Source organism: Phaseolus vulgaris, chromosome 8, assembly GCF_000499845.2.
Source record: "Phaseolus vulgaris cultivar G19833 chromosome 8, P. vulgaris v2.0, whole genome shotgun sequence".
Taxonomy (NCBI): domain Eukaryota; kingdom Viridiplantae; phylum Streptophyta; class Magnoliopsida; order Fabales; family Fabaceae; genus Phaseolus; species Phaseolus vulgaris.
Genome location: NC_023752.2, coordinates 53,550,597 through 53,570,819, shown reverse-complemented (window position 1 = coordinate 53,570,819; position 20,223 = coordinate 53,550,597). Strand labels below are relative to the sequence as shown.

Below are 20,223 nucleotides of genomic sequence, written 5' to 3'. Positions count from 1 at the left end.
TTCAATTTCATTTTCCTATCCTTTCTATCTTTAAATCCCATGAATCTGATAAAAGCAAGAGTGCTATATGTGATATCACTCACTTTTTTTTTTTCTTAAAAAGGACTTATTCTCTAACAATTTCTTTATTCTTCTCAAAGACATTCATAGCTAATTTCAGCTTGCATTTGAATCATCTGGAGCTATGTTGATTCTTTCATTTCGTTTCACATCAAAACAAAAAAAAAAGAAGGACAAGTAACATTAGTACCTTAAGATCACATCAATCTTAGAAGTTAGGTATTTGTCCACTACAAAAAGTATAGTTACACACGCAAGCACATACACTATAACTCAAACGCCGCAATATATATGTATATATATATATATACACACACACGGTTCCCCTTCAAACAACCTTACTCATATACATGTTCTTGATTAATTCTCCCATCATTTGAATATAAGAACTGCAAAATGTTTGACATATATATACCAATTAATACAAAAAATTAGGAGCATAAAAATAGGAACTAATGAATAGCTAAGTTGCCATCGTGTTATTAACCTTCCGTTTCTGGTACTCTATAGCACCATACTCTTCTTGACCACCCTTTTAACTGTGTTAGTGATCCAAGAAACCATCACCTACTCCTGTCAATACCTTTCACTGACAATGATAATTCATACATTTCAATCCTCCTCTATATTTGCAACTTGCAAAGTACTCAAATGGAAAACGCACCGTCCATCTCTGACACTTTTGACAAAATTTACCAAACTATATATGCATTTAAGAATAATCAAGATCAATGTCATCTGCAGTAATTCCAAAGTACTCATTTAATGCTCTTAATTAGATCCCCAGCAACTACCATATATAGGCCTGTCTTCCATTTCCATACAAATATTCTTCATACATGACTTAAAGAGAGGAGATAATCAAGCAAAAAGAACCCACTACTTACTGCATAAATATATAGACAGTGTACGTGGATATACACTGCAACTCCACCATTTGTTAATAGAATTTGGTTAGTGCATGTTTGATTTTGTTTATCTTGAAAAAATAATGGCTTTTCTTAAAAAAAATATCAAGTTTAATGATAGTAAATTTTAATAACGGATAAGTTTAAAACATATTAATTTTTCCAGTATTGAAATATAAAACTAGTATTTTTTTTCTAAAATAAATAAATCAAAACATGCACCAAGTTTTCTTCAGTAAGTTCATGGCTCTTGTTTGGCTGGGAATGATGATGGCAGTAGGTCTTGCAACAAACCATAGTCACGAGGTAGTTGGAACTGGTGCTGGTGTTGGTGTTGTTGATGTTGTTGCTGCTGGAGATGGAGATTATGGGAAAGGTTTTGGTGGAACATTGGATTTGGGTGATCGTTTTGGCTATAACTTGGAAGAAACTGAGCAAGAAAATCTTGGGGTAAGCTTGAGCCCATATAAGAGGAACCAAAAAAGGGAGGTGCTGACAACATGCTGGCTGCACTGCCCCTTAGTGTTGCTGGACAGTGATGGTTGTGTTGCCCTTCATATGTTGTGATCACCACTGATGGATCTTGGAATGATCTTTCCACCCTTTTCTTTACACTGCACTTCTGACTGGTGCACCTATAGTAGCTCCTGCATGACAAATAAAGACTCTTGTCAGATTCAATATTCATACGTGACATGTGTAATTGATGAGACATAATTGCCATGAACTAATAATATTGTGATCATTTTCACTGTATGTTAGTAGATAACGAGAAACAAGCCGTTGCGAAGCTTTAATATATGACAAGATATGAATCATTACATCGATGACAATAATAACCAAACAAAATACTTTGTGTGTCAATGCATATATGATGATTTCGGCGCACAAATTCCACGACCCTTAATAATTTTTTTCAGCCATACAAAAAACAAGGCCTCATCATTTTTGCTCTGAAACGTTATGTAGATATAAGAAATTTCAAAATTGGAAAATAATGAACCTTGGGTAGGGACTATTCTTGACTGCTTTCTGTCCATATTTTCTCCATCTGTATCCATCTTCAAGGTTATCGATCTCACTTTTAGTCAAGAAGGCAAAACGAGGCTCTCTTGCCTTTTTCTCTTTCTTTTTAGACTTGTTCCTGAAACGCTCCAAAATATCAGTCAAATTCACCGCAACATATATGTGTGTGGCTCATGTAACACACCAAACCTATAGCAATTATTTTAGGGTTAAGTTCCTATGATTGTTCCACACTACTTCTCCATTTTATACACAAAACCTACATGATAATGTCTAGCATTCACGTACGGCACTATATATATAGTATAAGAAAGTATAGAATAGACAAGATTGATTGACCAAATTCATTTCATAAGAGACACTAACAGTCATAAACAACTGAAAAGACACGGAATGATATATGGGCATGATATGATTGCATTAGTAAATAGTAATTGAGAGAAGAAATTCAAAAATTCTATTTACATCTAGAAAATAAGATATATTAATTAATTAGATGATAATCAGATCCTATTCGTGTGTTGAAAGGAAGAAAAAGAGAAAGTGTACTGGAAAAAACCTTCTCACCCTCCATTGATCTATCGGAAATAAAAAGGAAATAGGGGCAAAAGAAGAATAGAGTAATTAAACCTACTCTTTCTTAGGCTTTTCTTCTCCTTCTTCGCACCCTTTTGGTTGCTTATCTTTCTTCTGGCTTTTGGTTGAGTCTTCTTCTATGAGTGCCTCAGCTTCATTGGACGAGGAGGAGACCGATGAATTGGGTGTTGACTGGTTCCCACTGATCCCTGCTGAGTCTCCTGCACCAGGCTTCTTGGGGTTTTCATCAATGGAGGAGATGACTTCAGATGATGAGCAAGACATGTCAAAGGCTCTAGAGAGGGTGTTGTAATCCATGGAACCATGTAAGCAGTCAGTGAAAGTGGTGCGATGATGAGAAGGACTATGATGAAAGCCTTGAAAGTTTTGTGTGGTAATTGGTGCAGAGTTGTTGTTGTCCCTAAAGGATGGAAAGCTTGAAGAGAGGTTGAGTTGATGTTCATGGTGGTTGTAATGAAAAGGGTCATAAAAACGATCCTTCTCATTCGCCATGGAAGAGAAGAAATGGGAGAAGGAGAAGGTTTTGGAGGAGGATGAAGAGCCAGAAAAAATAAAGGTAGCTTTGAGAATGATATTTGAGCTAAGACTTAAATTCCATGTGGTTGCTTGTTATGGGAAAGGGAGCTTTTGGCTTAGAACTTTGTTTTTCTTCTTTGCTTTTATTCCTTCTACTTTTGCACCCTCACTTTAGTGTTTGGAGCTAATTGGGGAGTGTTTCTCTATCTTAATCTTTCTAAACTCACTGTGTGGTTCATTTTTTTCTAAAGCAAATAATCAATTTTTCTTTTTCAAAAATAAAAAATAATAATCAATTCTTATACCTGCTTCTTCTGCATGTGGCGTGATTTCTTGATCCAATAGTAGTACATCGTATATTCTCACTCAACATCTATTCATATTTTACATCAACTCTTCAACACTGTTCAAAACAATATCTTTTATACATTTTTTTGTCTTGAGAAAACGATAAAGTTGTCTTCTCATGACCTGAGATTGCGAATTCAAATCTTAAAAATACCATGCCCCTCTATTTTTTTTCCTGTTCATACAATGTGCAATTTGACATATTTTAAAGAGGGTAAAAGAAATATAAAAAGGAATCAGCATGAGCAAAAAAAAAATAGTCTTTAAAAGGCAATTGATTCGATAATTATTAGTGAGTTGGTTGAAAGATTTATTGCCTATTAGTTGATAGCGACTTCTCATTTAATTGAAAGCACTCCCTATTAATTTATGATTTATTTAATCATTTTGAATCTAATCAAGGACAAAGAAAATAACAAGTTGAATAATGCTTGCATGCTAAGAACTTTCTCTCTTTATACAATATAAGATATTTGATGTTAAGAATACAAGAATTGTAACAAGGTTTTGGCTTGCTTTTGTAATGTTTTGAGAACAAAAAAACAATTTAAAACATTGACCTTAAATTTACTTTGTGTGTTCATTCGAGCTCCACGTATGTGGTTTGGTAGGATAGTATATGATGGTGTGGTTTTGTAGTATTTTTAGACAACGAGATTAATATATAAACAAAATTATAATTAGTGTGATTGTTAAAGAAATTTATTTTTGGAGAGAGAAGGGTCCTAATCACGTTGTTAAGAAGGGGTGTTATTAGTCAAAATTTCCGACTATAAGCATTTTGCTAGTGTAATTTTGGAGGTTTATGCTTACACGTGTCGCACGTATGGGCACCGGCATTTGACCGCAGAGTGGCACGTACGAGAGATTCTTTCGCTGCTATTGTTGATTCTTCTTCTTCTTGCGTATTTTAATAGAAAAATGATTATAATTAAATAAAAAATGATTATAATTAAATAAAAAATGAATATTATTAAATAAAAAATGAAAATTGAATATTTGATTAAATGAAAAATGTAAATTGAATAATGCGGAGAGAAAGAAAAACTTGTGCCGTTCCTGATCACGCCTATGCCTATGTCTATGGGTATCTATGTATGTGTTGATGATGGTGAGTGGGTTTTGACATCACATTCCTTTTTTATGCCTTATCATGTGTTCATGTGCTCACACTATCACATTCGCATCATATCAAAATCACCCAAATTGGATGGTCAAAATCTTAAGTACCAAACCCTAATTTGATTTCATGAAACCTATAAGTGTATCATATATAATATAATTTCAAAATTACTTCATTTTAATAAAAATTTATTTTCCTGTGATGATGAAACATCATTCTTAAGAGTAATAAGCTAGATTTCATGTAGTTATAAAAAATATTTATACCATATATTATAATAAAAGGTAGAAAAACAGCTTTTAATTTTTATTCCCAGTTTGATTGCTTTTGTAGACATGGCTCGTGGAATCATATTTTTTGCCTTTTCGATTCATTTCATATTAGGATTGAAATTAAAGACTTTTTTTATGTCAGTGTAGACTAGGAGACTCTAAAAATATAATTTTTTAAATAATAATGATAATGATAATGAAATATTGATTAATTAATTATAGGTCTGATGCAAATCTTATATTGTCTTGTCTTTTCAAAGTAGGCAGTTTAATAATATGAAAAAGAAGCACATCTTTATTAGCTCAACTTTTTTATAAAGAAAATAAAAGTAAATAATTTATATATTATTTTTTTTTCGCAAAAATTCAATGGGATTTAATGATTTTATAACCATCCAACGCGGAAACACATATATTCTACACATGTATATCCGTATTTTTGTTCTTTTGTTTAACTTCTACTATCATAAAAATTTAATATATATATATATATATAAAGTAATTTTGAATGAATTAAAATTGAAAAAAAAATAATATGTAAAATAAAAATTATGATTAATGAATATTTTTTTTTCTATAATTTTAGTTTCTCTTATTTTTTAAGTTTTTTTTTCTTTCATTGGTAGCTTTAAAAATGAAGTTTATTTTATTTGATAGGTGAGATTTGATGTGGAAATTGAGTAAGAGTATGTTTTTTCTTCTTCTTTGTTGTTGCTTTAAAATAAGAAATTAAGAAATAATTATGAGTTAGTGTGCATATAAAAAATTGTCCCATAATATTAATTTAAAAAATTAAAAAATAATTTTATATTTTTTGTCATAACAAAATACTCCATTGTACTAATAAAATGAGATATAATAGATAAGGTTAAAATAAATAAAAAAATTATATACACTAAAAACCAGTTATAAAGAGGAATCATCTTATATACAGTATAGATAATGTGGTGTTTTTATACCAGATTGGATAAATCCTTCTTATAATTTTTTTTATAAAATTAATTTATACTGGTAAATATGATAATACATGTAAATTAATATATATATATATATATTTAAGTACAAGTTAGTTTATCTGATTAAGTACAATGCCATTTTAATACCAGATAAGCTTTTTTTTTCTTTTGCGAAAAAATATTCTAAATTTTAGTTCCATATTAATTCATTCTTAGCCTTTTTTTTATTAATAGTAGAAATGCTAAAATTGAATTTTATCATGTTATCATTCTTACAAATAGATGGCATGCATTTTTCTTTGAACATAATTGATATTTAAATTTATCTTTTTTTAAAATAATAAATATTTGTTAATTGTGTTGGGATTGAAATATGGATATAACAAATCTCAGGCATAAGTTACCTTCTTAAATTTTAACCAATCAATGGTTATTTTATAACTATTTTTCTTCAAATATTAAAATATGATAAAAAAAAGAGAGTTTAAATTCACATTAACTGTAATTTTTTAAGTAAAATATTGCAGCATTCAATTAATTTACTCTTCATGACAATTTGAGATTAGATAATAGGGTAGCGGAATTTACACTGTCAATGGGTTTAAATTAATTTTTAACAAAAACCATAAATCTATATACAAAAACAAAGAAACTATATTAAAATTTTAAAGATTGTTCAATTCATTTTTTTAATAATATTTAACTTTATTATTATTTTTAATAACACCAATGATTTTTCTCCTTTAATAATTAGGCCAGTCTTAATAAATAGAATGACTATTTGTATAAATATAAAAAAATCTGAATGATATTAAAATGAATATTATTTTTACATTTAGATGGTTGGTAAAGCAAAGACTTTTTGATGGGTGGGTTGGTGCAAACTCAACAATCACCACCGCCCATTCAACACTCATAACACTAACCAACCTCTTTTTATTATCAGAACTTATAATAAATAAATATAAAATTGACAAACAAATATATATATATATATATATATATATATTTAGTCAAATATAAAACATACACTTTTATTAGATATAAAGATAAAAAGAAATAATTTTTTTGTTGAAAACTAAAGTTTAGAATCATGGTCATTCCCTTGACTTGACTGACCATGGATCGCATTTATTTACAAGCTGCAATTTTTAGTTAAACTACTTTACTTAATTAATCTCATTTAAAAAAATACTACATTAAATTTTATAATTTTTTAAAATCATCAATAAATTACATCCTCTCACTTGTGTTAGAAAAATTAAAAGTTTAATTAAAGTGAATATTTTTCTCCCTTGTGATGAAATAATTTATGAATTATTTAAATAATTGCTAAATATGGTTGTTGTGTTGACCAGAAAATGGATGGGAAGCAGGATTTGCTGGGTTCATGATTACCCTTCTTTGTTTGACAAGTGAAAACTCTTTACAGCAGCATGAAATTGTTGACATGTTTTAGTGCTTTTGGTTGGATTAGACTTCCTAACTTCAATCTCACTTCCTCACATTCATCCATTGCCACAATCTTCATTTATATCATTTTATGTATCATCTTAAATCTTTCTTTCAATTCATTATAAAAAGCAAAAATCTTTGTTGGATATCATTCTCTTCCCTCTCTATCTACATTTGAATCTTAGATTATTATTGCAATATTTCATTCTCAACAAAAGGGTATTAGACATTTTATTATTACTTGATATTAAAATGAAATTAGTAAAAAGGTGAGTCTTTGAAATTAAATTTGAAATTTTGAAAAAAATATTTACTCTTAGCCAAATCTGTACATAAAGATTATTTTGTTTTGCTCCTTTGTTTTTGTTTTAAATATTTGTATATTTCTTGCTTAGAATCTTGTACTTTTTATTTCCTTTTAAGGGAAAATTTGTTTTAAAAGTAAGGGTTGTATATTATGTACCAAGAAATAAATTGACTGTACCAAAAAGAGGGTTAAAGATTGAAACGCTTTATCTTGAATTTATGATTATTAAATTAAGATCATAATAAGAAAAAGAATGAGAAAAAGGATAAAAAGTAATATCATTTTTAAAAAAAAAATTGAGATATCTTCATATCATGATTTTTGTACACTTTATTAACTTTTATTTTACAATAAAAAAAACTTTATATATTAATTCTGTAACATTCTAGATTCCTGACCCTGACAAGAAGTAAAAATGTTATTAACATAAACTGATTTGGCTCCAATCTTAACATGTGTTTTAAGGTTTAGTGAAGATTGTTTTCACTAAATATTGAATTTGACATTTTCCGTATGAATCTACCTTAGATTGAACACATCCATTTAACTGGTTATGAGAAGTTGTTCGAAAGTGTAAGGTTGCAGAGTGGAAGGGAGAAAGGGTTGATAATGAACTGTGTTAGAGTGACAGCTATGGCTATGGCTGTTCCTTCATGGAGGAGGCCCACGTGCTGCTTTTCTTCTTCTTCTTCTTCTTCTTCTTCTCCAGTTGTCATCAACACAGAGCAACTGCGTTCTCAACTTGATCACCTTCATGCTGAGGCTGACGCCACCAGAGCCAAGGGTAACCCTACCCTACCCATTTCAAATTGTTCTTCTTCAAGCCATTGCTACCTTCTTTCATTCTGACTTTGTTTCTCTATTTGAATTAATGTTTTCCGAAAAACACCCTTTACAGTCAGGCCCATGAGTATGATTAAGGTTTTAGTTTTTCACTTTTTCATTACAATTCTTACTGAAAGAAATATAACGGAACAGCTGTACAAAGGTTTCGTGAAGTAAAGATTGAGGATTGAGGCTTATATTGAAATAATATAAAGGAGTAATTCACCAATTGGACCTTGAAAGTATTACTTTTGTAAGAAAAATTGCTTAAGTAGGTTAAGAGGTATTTAAAATCGTGTTATGTAGTCCTTAAATATTGAAAATTTCTTCAAATTAGTTTCGGAACTGTACTGAAATACACAAACTTAGACAATACAATGATGGATATTCAATACTTCACAGTCTGCTTAAACAATTTTATTACTTTAGGAACTATTTAGGCGAGGGGCCAATTATTTGAGGTTGAGATTGGTGGTTTATTTATTTTATAAAAGCACACCTCGAAATGGGGTTATTGGGGATGGAAAAGAGAGAGGGAAATAGGAAGAAAAAGTGATAGATAGTGATATGATGAAAAAGGAAGAGAAACAAGAAGAAAAAGGGGAGGAAATTGAATGAGTGATTGGTATTTTTCTAATACAAAACTGATATGTGGTTGTTAACAGCAACTAATGCTAGATTGAGGCTTTTGCGGTTATCAGAAGCTGCAGAGAAGCTTCAAAAACAGGCAGCTCTAAGTATTCAAAAGAGGGAGGAAAATTACGCAAGGGAAATGCTTTTTCAGAGGAAGAAGGTGTTGCAGGCTTTAGACAAGTCTAAAAGACGCATTGAATTGCTTGATGAGCTTTCAGCAAAGCTAAGTGAGGTAAAGTGAATTCATTTGTTTTACAATCTTAGTTTCTTTTGTCATTTTGACAATGATGCCATCATTATCATAAATATCAATACATTTGAGGGAGAACACCTTTGTTAAGTAAGTTATGAATTGTTCCTATCATTAGAGTGTTAGATTCTTAATCTAATGCATTGCCAATATGTTTGAGGAAGGGATTTATTTCAAGTGTTTTCGGAAAAGTTGTTAATTGTTTACAGATAAAGGCATGAGCATCTGCAGAAGGAACTGTGGACCTACTAGGAAGCACCGATACCTATGCAGAATACTCTGTTGCCATATCCTACAATTTTTGGGCATGATACTTATCGGACGTGGCTTGAGTATGAGTAAAGAAAATGAGTCAACACCTATTCTTGGCTAAACGCTACTATAATAAAAAACTAAAAAAGAAATTGAAAAGGAACAACTTATATTATTAGTAATTCATGACTCTTTTTTTAGGCTTGTTTTCCATAATACTTAACTAGTTATTTTAACTGTAGATACATGTTTCTTATTTAGAATTCTATTGTGAAGGATGTTATTACTGGGAAACCGTATCAAAATTGTTTTTATAGTGTAAATTCTATAAATCTTAATTCTCAATTGAGATTTTTGTCACATTGGTTATCTGTATACATCAAAGGTGGTGTAGTGTCCTATATATTGAACATTAGTCATTTCCCGGTGTCGTCGAAGTTGCTGCTTCGTATATATGCCTCTCAGGCTATTGTTTTCTTCTGTCTGCATATATCACTCCCTTCTCTATGGTCATTTGAGAAGGATTCCCAATTCTCATCTGTTTGTATAAGTTATTTCTCTGTAAACTGTTCCTTTCTAATTAAAAATTGTACTAGCTATGGAAAATAAGTAAATTGCAAATTTTTCAATGAAACCACCAAAATAACTTTCATGTTTTCATGTTAAAAATGCACTTTGGAAATATCCTTTTGTACCCCCTTTGAATTTTTCTATTAGAATTGATTGTATCCGTGTATAGAACTATCTGCAGTCAAAGTATTACAACCAACATCTTTTGTAGAAGGTGATGATGAAAAGCGGGTTCCTTCCATCAGTTCAGTGAATGTCCCTCACCTCATTTGCTACTAGCTTGTCATTTATAGTATGCACCATGTGAAAATTATCAGTGTCCAGGAAGACAGTGGATGGATGGGGTGGCATTGACTTCAATATTGCAAAAGACCAAACTGCTTTTGAATTTATCTGTCGCGAAATTATTTGAAGGCATCATTTTTCTGTGGTTTTGCTTAGTCTGAACATGGAGAGTTCCATAGCAAACCCCAACATAATATTTGTATAGAGTTTTATAGTTTGTACAGTTGCATTTATTTGCAAGTTCAAAATACATAAAAGTATATACATCTTACATTGCTACAAAACTCATAAGATGTTAAATCATGTAACTGGATTTCATATATTCTCATTTGGTAATTAAGCTTTTTAGACCATGTAACTTGGTTGTTCCAAAACTATAAGCTGTTAATATGTAGGTCACGTGTAAGCTTTATGCTAGAGAAATTAAAAAATAAATAAGTAATGATTACCTTTAGTGATGGTCTCTAAATCTATATTTCTGTATGTTCTACTGACTGATGGGCATAACTATACCTGTCAACCCACACTGTTAGTGCTGAATATCTCATGTATTTCAAAATTATATTTTTGGTTTGCGTCTATTTATAATGTTTATTCTTTCTCTTGGTCTGTATGTGAATGTTGCTATTACTTAAAATGTGCATTTTTATTAACTGTACAATGAAATAAATCTATTGTGGTTTCAGGCAATATCTTTCAAAGAAAGTCAGCTAATTGGAAATACTGTGAACATTGAAGACATAACAGAAGATGCTTCAAGTCCAGTTCGAATTATTGCTCCAAAGGAGGAAGTTCAAAATGATTTCACTAAGGATGACTCAGATCCTGAAACGATGGACTTCGACAATATTCAAGATGTGCAACTTTCTATTGAAAGTGAGGGAAATCCACTGGATGATAAGGAGATTCAGAATCTTCAGGAATCCCTTAGTATAGGAAGTTCAAATGAAGACAATTTAGCCAGAAAGTTGTCAGAAATATCCTCTTATGAGGATTTCATGGAACGGATAGATAAAAAACTGAGTGAAATTGAAGCTGAGCTAGTTACTGTTTTGAACGTCTCAGCCTTGGTAGTTGATAATGAAGAGAGACCAAAGAATTCCAGGTTGCAACAAACAATTGAACTCCTTGAGAGCATTCATGGGATTAGGCAGAGGTACAACTCATTGATAGATCAATGCATAATTCTTATTGTTTCCTTTGAAGATTTAACTATGAAAATCAATTTAGAGTAGGTTCTCTCTGGTGATTTTGAATTATTATGAATATTCATATTACGATGAAGAAAAGTAATATAACACCTTTTCAATTCTCAATCTCACAGAATTAGAAGTACCAAGGAGGAAAAACTGAGGATCTGATAAATTTTGTTTTGCTTTACTCATCTTCTACATCCAGGTGAGAACTAACTTTATTCGTCATAAAAAGGTCTGCAAAAATTTTCTTGTATCCCTTAATCGCTTAATGTGGAAACAGAAAAAGGCACATCCGAGATGAAAGAGATGTTGATATCTTAATTTAGCATTATTCTTTACAAATTGTGATCATATGATTGATCATAGAGGACAGCAGATTGAGAAATTGGCCTTATAAGTAAGGACTAAGAGTTGCCCAGTGAAGTTGCTTGTCCATTGTCTTAACTTGCATTTCAAACTTTTCTGACCTTAATCTGTCTCCTAAATGAACGTAGTAATGATGAAGTATTTTTCGAGGATTCCATGAGATGTCCTTTTTGTGTATGGTAATGCAGCATCACTTTACCTTGCAGGTTACCCCTAAAAGTTTCTTGTTGTTGTCATGACTCGGGAGGAATTAGATATTTAATCATGAATCTACTTTGTTCCAGGCAGGCTAAAAGGTTGGCTTTTTTTGGTTTTAAATATTACTTCCATGATTCGCATATTTTATAAGGTTTACTATACTATCCTTTTGCTCTAAACTTTGTCAGATTTTTTTTAGTCCTTGATCACAATTTTGACAGATATTAGCCTTTGAATTTTTTCTCCTTTAACATTCTTGGTTTTTATTATCAAGTACAACTTTAATTGATACGAAGTTGACGACCTGGTGATGTCATTTAGGAGTCTAATGAGACAGTTCTATAAATGTGTGTGTGTGTGTTTTAGTAAATTATGCTTTTAATCACTCATCAACTGGTATGAATAGATGACAAATTAACTCATTTATTAATCACTACTGACCGATTCATTTGTTTTGATATTACTGTTATTGTTTTAGCTGCTGATTTTCTAAGTCTATTATCGTGATGAATGCTACCATTTTGCATACCCTAATTGTTACAAAAAGGCTGTGTTGCCACTACAAGTTTAAAACTTTTCAATTGCAGAAAATGATTTGTTGAATGTTCAGAACAAAAAATGTATTCATAACTAGACTGCACAAATTTCTGTGAACTAATGTAATAATTATGCTAACACCTTCAGCAGTTTTCTTGCATCTGAAAGGTCCCTTGCGTGATTTTTAAAACGTATTAGTTTGAAGTATGGTATGTTTAACTACTATCACAAATTCACTTGCTCACAAACCTGCCAAATCCAAGATGTTTAACGGTACTCATCATAGAGGGAGCCATTCAGATGGGCAGTCCCATTTACGCAAGAAACTTGTCAAATATTATTCAGAATAGAGTACCACAAAATTCCAAATTGTGTATTCTTTTTACATTGAGGTATGACATACAAAGTAAGAATAATAGTGGGCACCCGTGATATTATGCTTTTCAATTTTCACAAGTGTTGGTGCAAGTAAAGGAAATGCTTCTATTCACTGAGTATCCGTATTTCATGCGTATGGACAACTGATAGCAAATGGTTGGTAATGATGTGCATCACACTTTTAGTGTTTGACCAAAACATAATAAGTGATGAGCTAACATCTTTGTGGCCTGATGATGGTCTCAGGTTTCAGTAGCAAAAACAGTCGCTCCATTCACAGGATAAGATTGCAAACATGATACACTCTACATTAGTGGTAGTCTCGTATACTGCTGCGGCCTTTTAGAAGAGATGTTTGAATTAGACAGTTTCCATGAGACCAGCAAGAGTAATCTTGCCGTACATGCCATGTTCCAAGGAATCAAATTGTTTACTTATTTGCAGAATGTCTAACTCTGTAATCTTCCCCATTTGCTTGAGCTTGTATATGACAAATTCGGACTTGCTGCACTAATAAAAACAAAATGTTTAACAAAAATGAATAAAAGTGATAACTCAGTAGTCAGTATTCTCTATTGAACTAAATTATTGTATAATCTTTGCATGTGGTAGAGACCTATTGGCTCAACCCGAGAAGTCGTTTTGATGCCTTTAGGACATCAGTTTCTATATTGCAACATACAGTTCGAAGCCATTGTCAACCAACCATAGTGGAATTATGTCACTATTAATCGTGAGAACCAAACACTTGGCATTTGAACTGAGTTCATTTTCCTTTTTCAATCATTCAGCTACAGATAGTTCCTAAGGTCATTATGCTGTTTTGGTTACTTCAGACTGAAGAGGGTGAAATCATATGGCCATAAGAGAGATGTGAAAGGACTTTTAACTAAGAAGATGCAAATTTACAGTGGAGTGTTGGGACAAGGGTGAAAAAGATTATTTATCCTGTTGTACTGCATGATATTTTTTTTTTTATTTAAAATAAAATAGTCCTTTGAAACGGTGGTAAACTATATATGCACATGTCCAGTCTTTAAATATTAATGAATCCTGGTATGAGATTACGAGGATCCTTTGATTTCTGTGCCCATCATGCTTTTTTAGCTGTAATTTGTAAAGCTAAAACAATTAGAAATGTTCAAGTAAACTGATTTACTCAGGGCTCCCGTTTGCTAGTTTATCATTACTCCTAATTTATTACTATTTACCAAGTCGCTAAAACAGGATTTAGCTAAGGACTTCTTCTAGTATTCTATTCATTCTTGCTTTTTTAAATAGGCTTCGACTTATTATAAATATTGTTGTAAACAACGAACTGATTCTGCTGTAATCCATTTATACAAGTGAAAATAATATGGAAAGATATTATATGGAGGTGTACTATAAACATCCTGACATACCTGATTGATCCATCGTTATCAAGGTCTGCAGCCGCCAAATCTGACAAGGTTATCTTCTTCTGAAGAACCCATTTTGCCATGTTACGATTTCTTTTGTGAATACTATATTCTGTGAGGTATAAAAAGGCCCTGGCAACAGCCAATGTGCTTACCAAAAGCCATATAATCGCAAAGCATCTTCCGGCTACGGTTCTGATAGAAATATCCCCATAACCAACCGTTGTAACAGAGGTAATGGAGAGATAAATACTGTCATCCCAATTCAGGTCCTCAACAAAGTGCATTGTGACTGTTCCTATAGCAATGCAGCTAATGACAACAGCCAAAGCCAGACAAACTTTGGTTCTTATCCTCATTCTTCCTTTCTCTTCATCAACCATATACGTCCTGAGAATTTTCTTATATCGATTTTCATCCATCATGTTCAACAAGAATGCCTCTTGTGTATCGCAAATGTGTGCAACCAACACATTCAGCAGAAAACCAATAAATCCAAAACCCACTAAAATGAAACCACATGTAAAGACTTTGGTAAAAGTGGAGTCAGGAACGATATCTCCATATCCAATAGTGCAGAGAGTTACCACTGTAAAGTACACAGCATCCAAAGGCCTGAAAGTGGTAGTGCCCCTGAAACTCCCAGTAATCATGTACACTGCTACCCCAGTTGCCACATACAAGAAAACACCAATAAAAGATAGTCTAACTATTAAAGTTGATGACTTGTCCGGTTCAGAGGGCTCTTCAAAATCTACCGCCGTGTCAGCAAATAATAAAGATGGTGCAGAACGAGAACGCTGGATAAACCTTCCTTTCATGCAGGCCAAGTTGGGTCTGAGGTTAAAAGAACTCTTAGCTTCATTGGTGGTATGAGGCGTACTAGATTGGAATAGTGATGAGGCAAGATCAAGACCATGGACAGATAGTTCCTTGGGTGGTGAGTCTGTTTCTTCTTCTCTGGAGCAAGAGTTCAAGAGGGGCTTCTGCATGGTGCATTCAGATTGCAGTTCAGGAGTGGGGAGGAATAATGATTGCAAGCTAGTATCATTCTCACAGCTTCTTTCAACTACTAGTCAAAACTTTGAGAAGAATGGGGGGTACACTTGTGCTGTGGCTGAGACTCATAATGCATTCGCCTTCTGTCAATTCAAGCTCATGCATTTGTTTGTGAAGGAAAAAGTGAGTGTTCAATACACTTGCAGCAAAAAAAAAGACAAAAACAGAGAGACTTTTTTCTATGTTTAAAGTATACTAAAACAACAAAATAGGAAAAATTAAAATTATGCACCTGAATATCCATTTTTGAAACTTTGAAACTTTATTCAATTATACGAAAATTCTATGTGTATCCTTAACTCTCTTGTCAACTCTAGTGAGTGGAAACCTGAAAAACAAAAATATTTTTTTAAAAATTTGATAGTGGAAATGAGAATGCAGATACCTATGCATCCTTTAAATAGAAACTTTCGATTATATCTTTATTTGTTTCGTATTGTTTCCATTACCTTATTTTAAAGCATTTGAAAATAGTTGCTTTTATTTCATATGTATTTTCTTATGCTAACGAAAAAAGTATAATAATATTCTACTAAAGTATTTATTGCTAACTAAGGTAGCTCATAATGCTGTAAGACTTCAGAGGGCAAAAAGTCATGAATATTAAACAACAAAAAGGGCTATTATAGATTCATTTATGTAATCATCTTCATCTAAAAATATTTCATGAGATAAATCATTTCTCAAGTCAAATCGACCCTGGAGCTTTTATTTTTTTACATTTCATCTTCATTACTCTTTCCAGCAACGCTCTTGCTGCATTTCCTCTCAGCTGTTGAAGAAGTTCAACAACAATCTCCTCCCAAGCATGGAGTGACCATTTCACTCTTATAACCTGTCAGGTCATACAGTAATTCAACTAAAAAACAGTTATCACTATAATAATTTCATAATTTTCCATGCAACAAAATGAATTAAGGATCCATAAGATTGATGTTGATATAAATAAGAATTACATCAGAACTTCCAAATAGAGAATTCTTCCTTATGAACATAAAACTCTGCTGCATAATCAGTAATAATATGATTCACAAAACTATAAGTTCATCTATAGCAGATTCTCTCAGTAAAGTATTATTCATTCAGTAATTGCATAATTATCTGGGCTGATAATCTTCTAATTTCTTGGTTCAGTATTATAGGAAACAGATGCAAATCCTCATGGTTCCTCCTACCAGGAAGGAAAGAACATTGTATATCCAAGTTAGACAAAAAGAAAGATAAAATGCGCGCCTATGTTACAAATTTTAAGTTCTTATATATAATGATCCAATGCGATCACCTGTTCATAAACATCAATTCAACTTCATCTGCAGTCACAAATGTTTTTACGAAACAACCTATGATACCAAAATTAGTTAGCAATAGTTATGATGACACTGCATACTAGATAGTCATTCCACCAAAGTATAATTTTAGATGAGGATGGAATGTTACGAAGTAAATCATTCATAAAGATCCAAAACATTCTTTTTATATCATAAAAGAAACCTCTGATAGGAGTAAGAAAAAAACAAAAAAGGGAGATTGTACAACTTCTTAATGAGTGTGTATTTTTTGGGTTTTAAGAGAAGCCTTGCTATGTATCTTCTCTGTGATGAAATGCAGGTGAGGCTTCCAGGTGGATGCAACCATATATCACACATGAAAATGCATATCATCAACAAGATTCCTAAAATAACTCAGTTCTGCACCCTTTTGTTTTTCTGACAAATGATACTGAACAAGCCCTGTACCCCTGCACATGGGTATTCTATAAAAAAAAAATTTCAACAATTAAAACACTATAACTATAAGTTACACTACAGAAACATAAATTATAGAGTTGAACATTCAATTCAATAAATAATAAATAACTAATAAAAATGATAATTAATAAATAATGATAACTAATGAATAATACACAAATTATTTTTGTTTATAAATAAATAAATTAGACAATACAAAATTTTGAATTACATACTTTATCCCAACTTTTATCTACACACGAAAAAAAAATAAAAAAATAACTTCATCTCTTCAGCTTGGCACAAATCTCACGTTGTAAGTGAACTCTGAAAATAATTTCAATATCATGTTATAATGTTATAATAATAATAGTAATCAATGTACAAAGTAAAATGAATTACATAACACAAAAAACATTGAATATAACAATGATGAATAAAAATATGTGTTTCTCAATCGAAACAGGACTTAAGCATGAAAAATTGTGGAATTTCCACTTAATAGAGAACTAACCTTTCTAACCTTTCGATGAACCATATTCCCATAGCTAAAACGAGCCTACACTCAAACTCGACTTGTATAGTTTTGTTTCACAAACCTGGCCAAAGACCGACTATCATGACTTCTCTGAGCTTTACTTCGCAGAGCGCCTACTCGGATAATTGTACTTGCTTCGAGCTTGGTCGTCTTATCCCGCGCTAAGAATGATTCACCTGTTTTAGCACTTATTCATTTCTCAGGGCACATACTCATTCGTACACCGAGCTAGCCCAACTTACCATGTATAATCGAATGATTCCACTATGCAACATTTACTCATCTCACAGAGCACCTAAACTCGGATGATCGTTCACACACTGAGTTAACTCGACTTACCATGTACCAAATATAACAAACTCACCACTACAGGGTGCCTGCACTTGGATGACTCGACTCACTCCAAGCTAGGACGTCTTGCCATGTGTGAATGGCTCTATTCATAACAAACCAATTCGTAGAGTGCCTATACTTGGGTAGTCGCTCCTACGCCGAGTTAGGTTGTCTTACCTTGCATCGAGTCAAACAATTTATCCATAACAAATCAATTTGCAGAATGCCTATACTCGGGTAGTCGTTCTTACGTCGAGTTAGGTCGTCTTACCTTGCATCGAATCAAACAATTTATCCATAACAAATCAATTTGCAGAACGCCTATACTCGGGTAGTCGTTCTTACGTTGAGTTAAGTTGTCTTACCTTGCATCGAATCAAACAATTTATCCATAACAAATTAATTTGCAGAGCGCCTATACTCGGGTAGTCATTCTTACGTCGAGTTAGGTCGTCTTACCTTGCCAAATAATTTATCTACACCAATTTTACGCGCAGAGCACCTATACTCGGGTAGTCGTACTTATGCCAAGCTAGGTCGTCTTACCTGACACTAAATCAAGTGAACCACTAGGCAAACTAATCTCACAGGGCGCCTATGCTCGGATACACATACTTACGCCGAGCTAGGTCGTCTTACCTAACACTAAATCAAGTGAACCATTAGGCAAACTAATCTCATAAGGTGCCTATGCTTTGGTAAACGTACTTATGCCGAGCTAGGTCGACTTATCGTGTGCTACATCAACACTAATCAATCAAAACTAATGCACCATCTTCTGAGAACAAATTTATCACTAGATGACCTTGTTAAAAAACTCTTTCAAGGGAAAAAGAGCATCACCTTAAACATCATATTGTTCAAAAGGAAAGCATCGAAACGAAATATCTTAACTGAAGTAAAACTTGAGATTTGTCACGTTCCACGTTCGCGGGATGACTCCCCCCTCCAGGGTTTCCAGCTCATACGCTCCATTTCCGAGCACCTCGACTACACGAAACGGGTCAGTCCACTTTGGAGATAACTTGTTTTTCAACTGGTAGGGATGGGCCTTTCGCATCACCAAGTCGACAACCTTGAACTATCAAGGTTTCATCTTGGTCTTTTTCTTTAACTCCACCTTTCTCTTTAAAGCCTCCGAGTTAATACGGGCATGTTAACAAATCCAGGTTTACCTTCCTTCCTTCATTAGATTCCTCAACAATAAAGCTTTGGAACCGAGGAGAATTCTCTTGTATCTCCACTAGTGTCATGACATTGGACCCATATACCAAACTGAAAAGCGTTTCTTTGGTTGTTGATTGCGGGGTGGTGTGATAGGCCCACAGGATTTTGGGAACTTCTTTTGCTCTCAATAGGACTCTATTAGCCGACTCAACCTGGCCATTCGTATGAGGGTGTTCTACTGAGGCGAACACCTGCTTTACTTCGAGCTCTGAGCACAGCTTACCCAATTGTTGGCTAGCAAATTGGGTTCAGTTGTCGGACACTAGGTGTCTCAGAATCCCAAATTGGCACACAATGTTCTTCCACACAAAATGTTGTACTTTGTGAGCATTTATTTGTGCAACGGGCTCAACTTCAACCCACTTGGTGAAGTATTCATTAGTCACAATGAGATACTTCATCTGACGTATCACCAAAGGGAAAAGACTAAAATGTCTATTCCCCATGTATGGAAAAGTCACGGGCTATAAATTGACTGCAGCTCCTCGGCTGGTGCGTGACACCAATTAGTGTGCTTCTGACATTGCACACAGTGTTGTGCATATTTTACGCAATCCTCCATCATGGTCGGCCAATAATACCCAGCTCGGATGACCATCAATGAGAGAGCTCGTCCTCATATGTGACTACTGCAAATGCCTTCGTGGAGCTCGACCATTATGCGAGCACATTGATCTCCACTTACACATGTGAGGATTGGGTGGGTATAATCGTGACGAAAAAGGTCGCCAACTATCAAGGTATACTGACCTGCATTCCTATTAACAATCTTGGCCTTCATGGGTTCAGTCGAAGTAACCCATCAACGAGGTAACGCTTGTAAGGTGTTATCCAAGTCTCTATTGTGTTGACCTACAAAACTCCAAGAAACTCATCCCCCA

General features: G+C 33.1%; 3 protein-coding genes across 7 annotated transcripts; 1 reads left to right on the top strand and 2 right to left on the bottom strand.

The window, feature by feature from the left end:
• Positions 1-413: 413 nt before the first annotated feature.
• On the bottom strand, positions 414-3,498 carry LOC137826603 (WRKY transcription factor 71-like). 2 transcript variants are annotated; one of them, XR_011083542.1, is made up of 4 exons: positions 2,629-3,498; positions 1,972-2,112; positions 548-1,615; positions 414-449 (listed from the first exon to the last, which is right to left on the bottom strand). XR_011083542.1 is itself a non-coding variant. In XM_068632626.1 (3 exons), the coding sequence occupies exons 1-3, from the start codon at positions 3,081-3,083 to the stop codon at positions 1,210-1,212; spliced, it is 1,002 nt and encodes a 333-aa protein (XP_068488727.1). In that variant the 5' UTR covers positions 3,084-3,498; the 3' UTR covers positions 414-1,209. The 2 variants fall into 2 exon arrangements, 1 of the variants encoding a protein (XP_068488727.1); XM_068632626.1 differs by having other exon boundaries at positions 414-1,615.
• Positions 3,499-7,963: 4,465 nt separating this feature from the next.
• LOC137824319 (uncharacterized) lies at positions 7,964-14,220 on the top strand. Of its 4 annotated transcripts, none has more exons than XR_011083237.1 (6): positions 7,964-8,352; positions 9,059-9,258; positions 11,070-11,539; positions 11,708-11,781; positions 12,152-12,241; positions 13,850-14,220. XR_011083237.1 is itself a non-coding variant. In XM_068629901.1 (5 exons), the coding sequence occupies exons 1-4, from the start codon at positions 8,178-8,180 to the stop codon at positions 11,742-11,744; spliced, it is 882 nt and encodes a 293-aa protein (XP_068486002.1). In that variant the 5' UTR covers positions 7,964-8,177; the 3' UTR covers positions 11,745-11,781; positions 12,152-13,596. The 4 variants fall into 4 exon arrangements, 1 of the variants encoding a protein (XP_068486002.1); XR_011083236.1 differs by lacking the exon at positions 13,850-14,220 and adding an exon at positions 13,305-13,596; XR_011083235.1 differs by lacking the exon at positions 13,850-14,220 and adding an exon at positions 13,305-13,596 and having other exon boundaries at positions 12,152-13,214.
• On the bottom strand, positions 13,419-15,460 carry LOC137824320 (two-pore potassium channel 3-like). The gene is made up of 2 exons (XM_068629902.1): positions 14,462-15,460; positions 13,419-13,563 (listed from the first exon to the last, which is right to left on the bottom strand). The coding sequence occupies exons 1-2, from the start codon at positions 15,448-15,450 to the stop codon at positions 13,419-13,421; spliced, it is 1,134 nt and encodes a 377-aa protein (XP_068486003.1). The 5' UTR covers positions 15,451-15,460.
• Between the last annotated feature and the right edge of the window lie 4,763 nt (positions 15,461-20,223).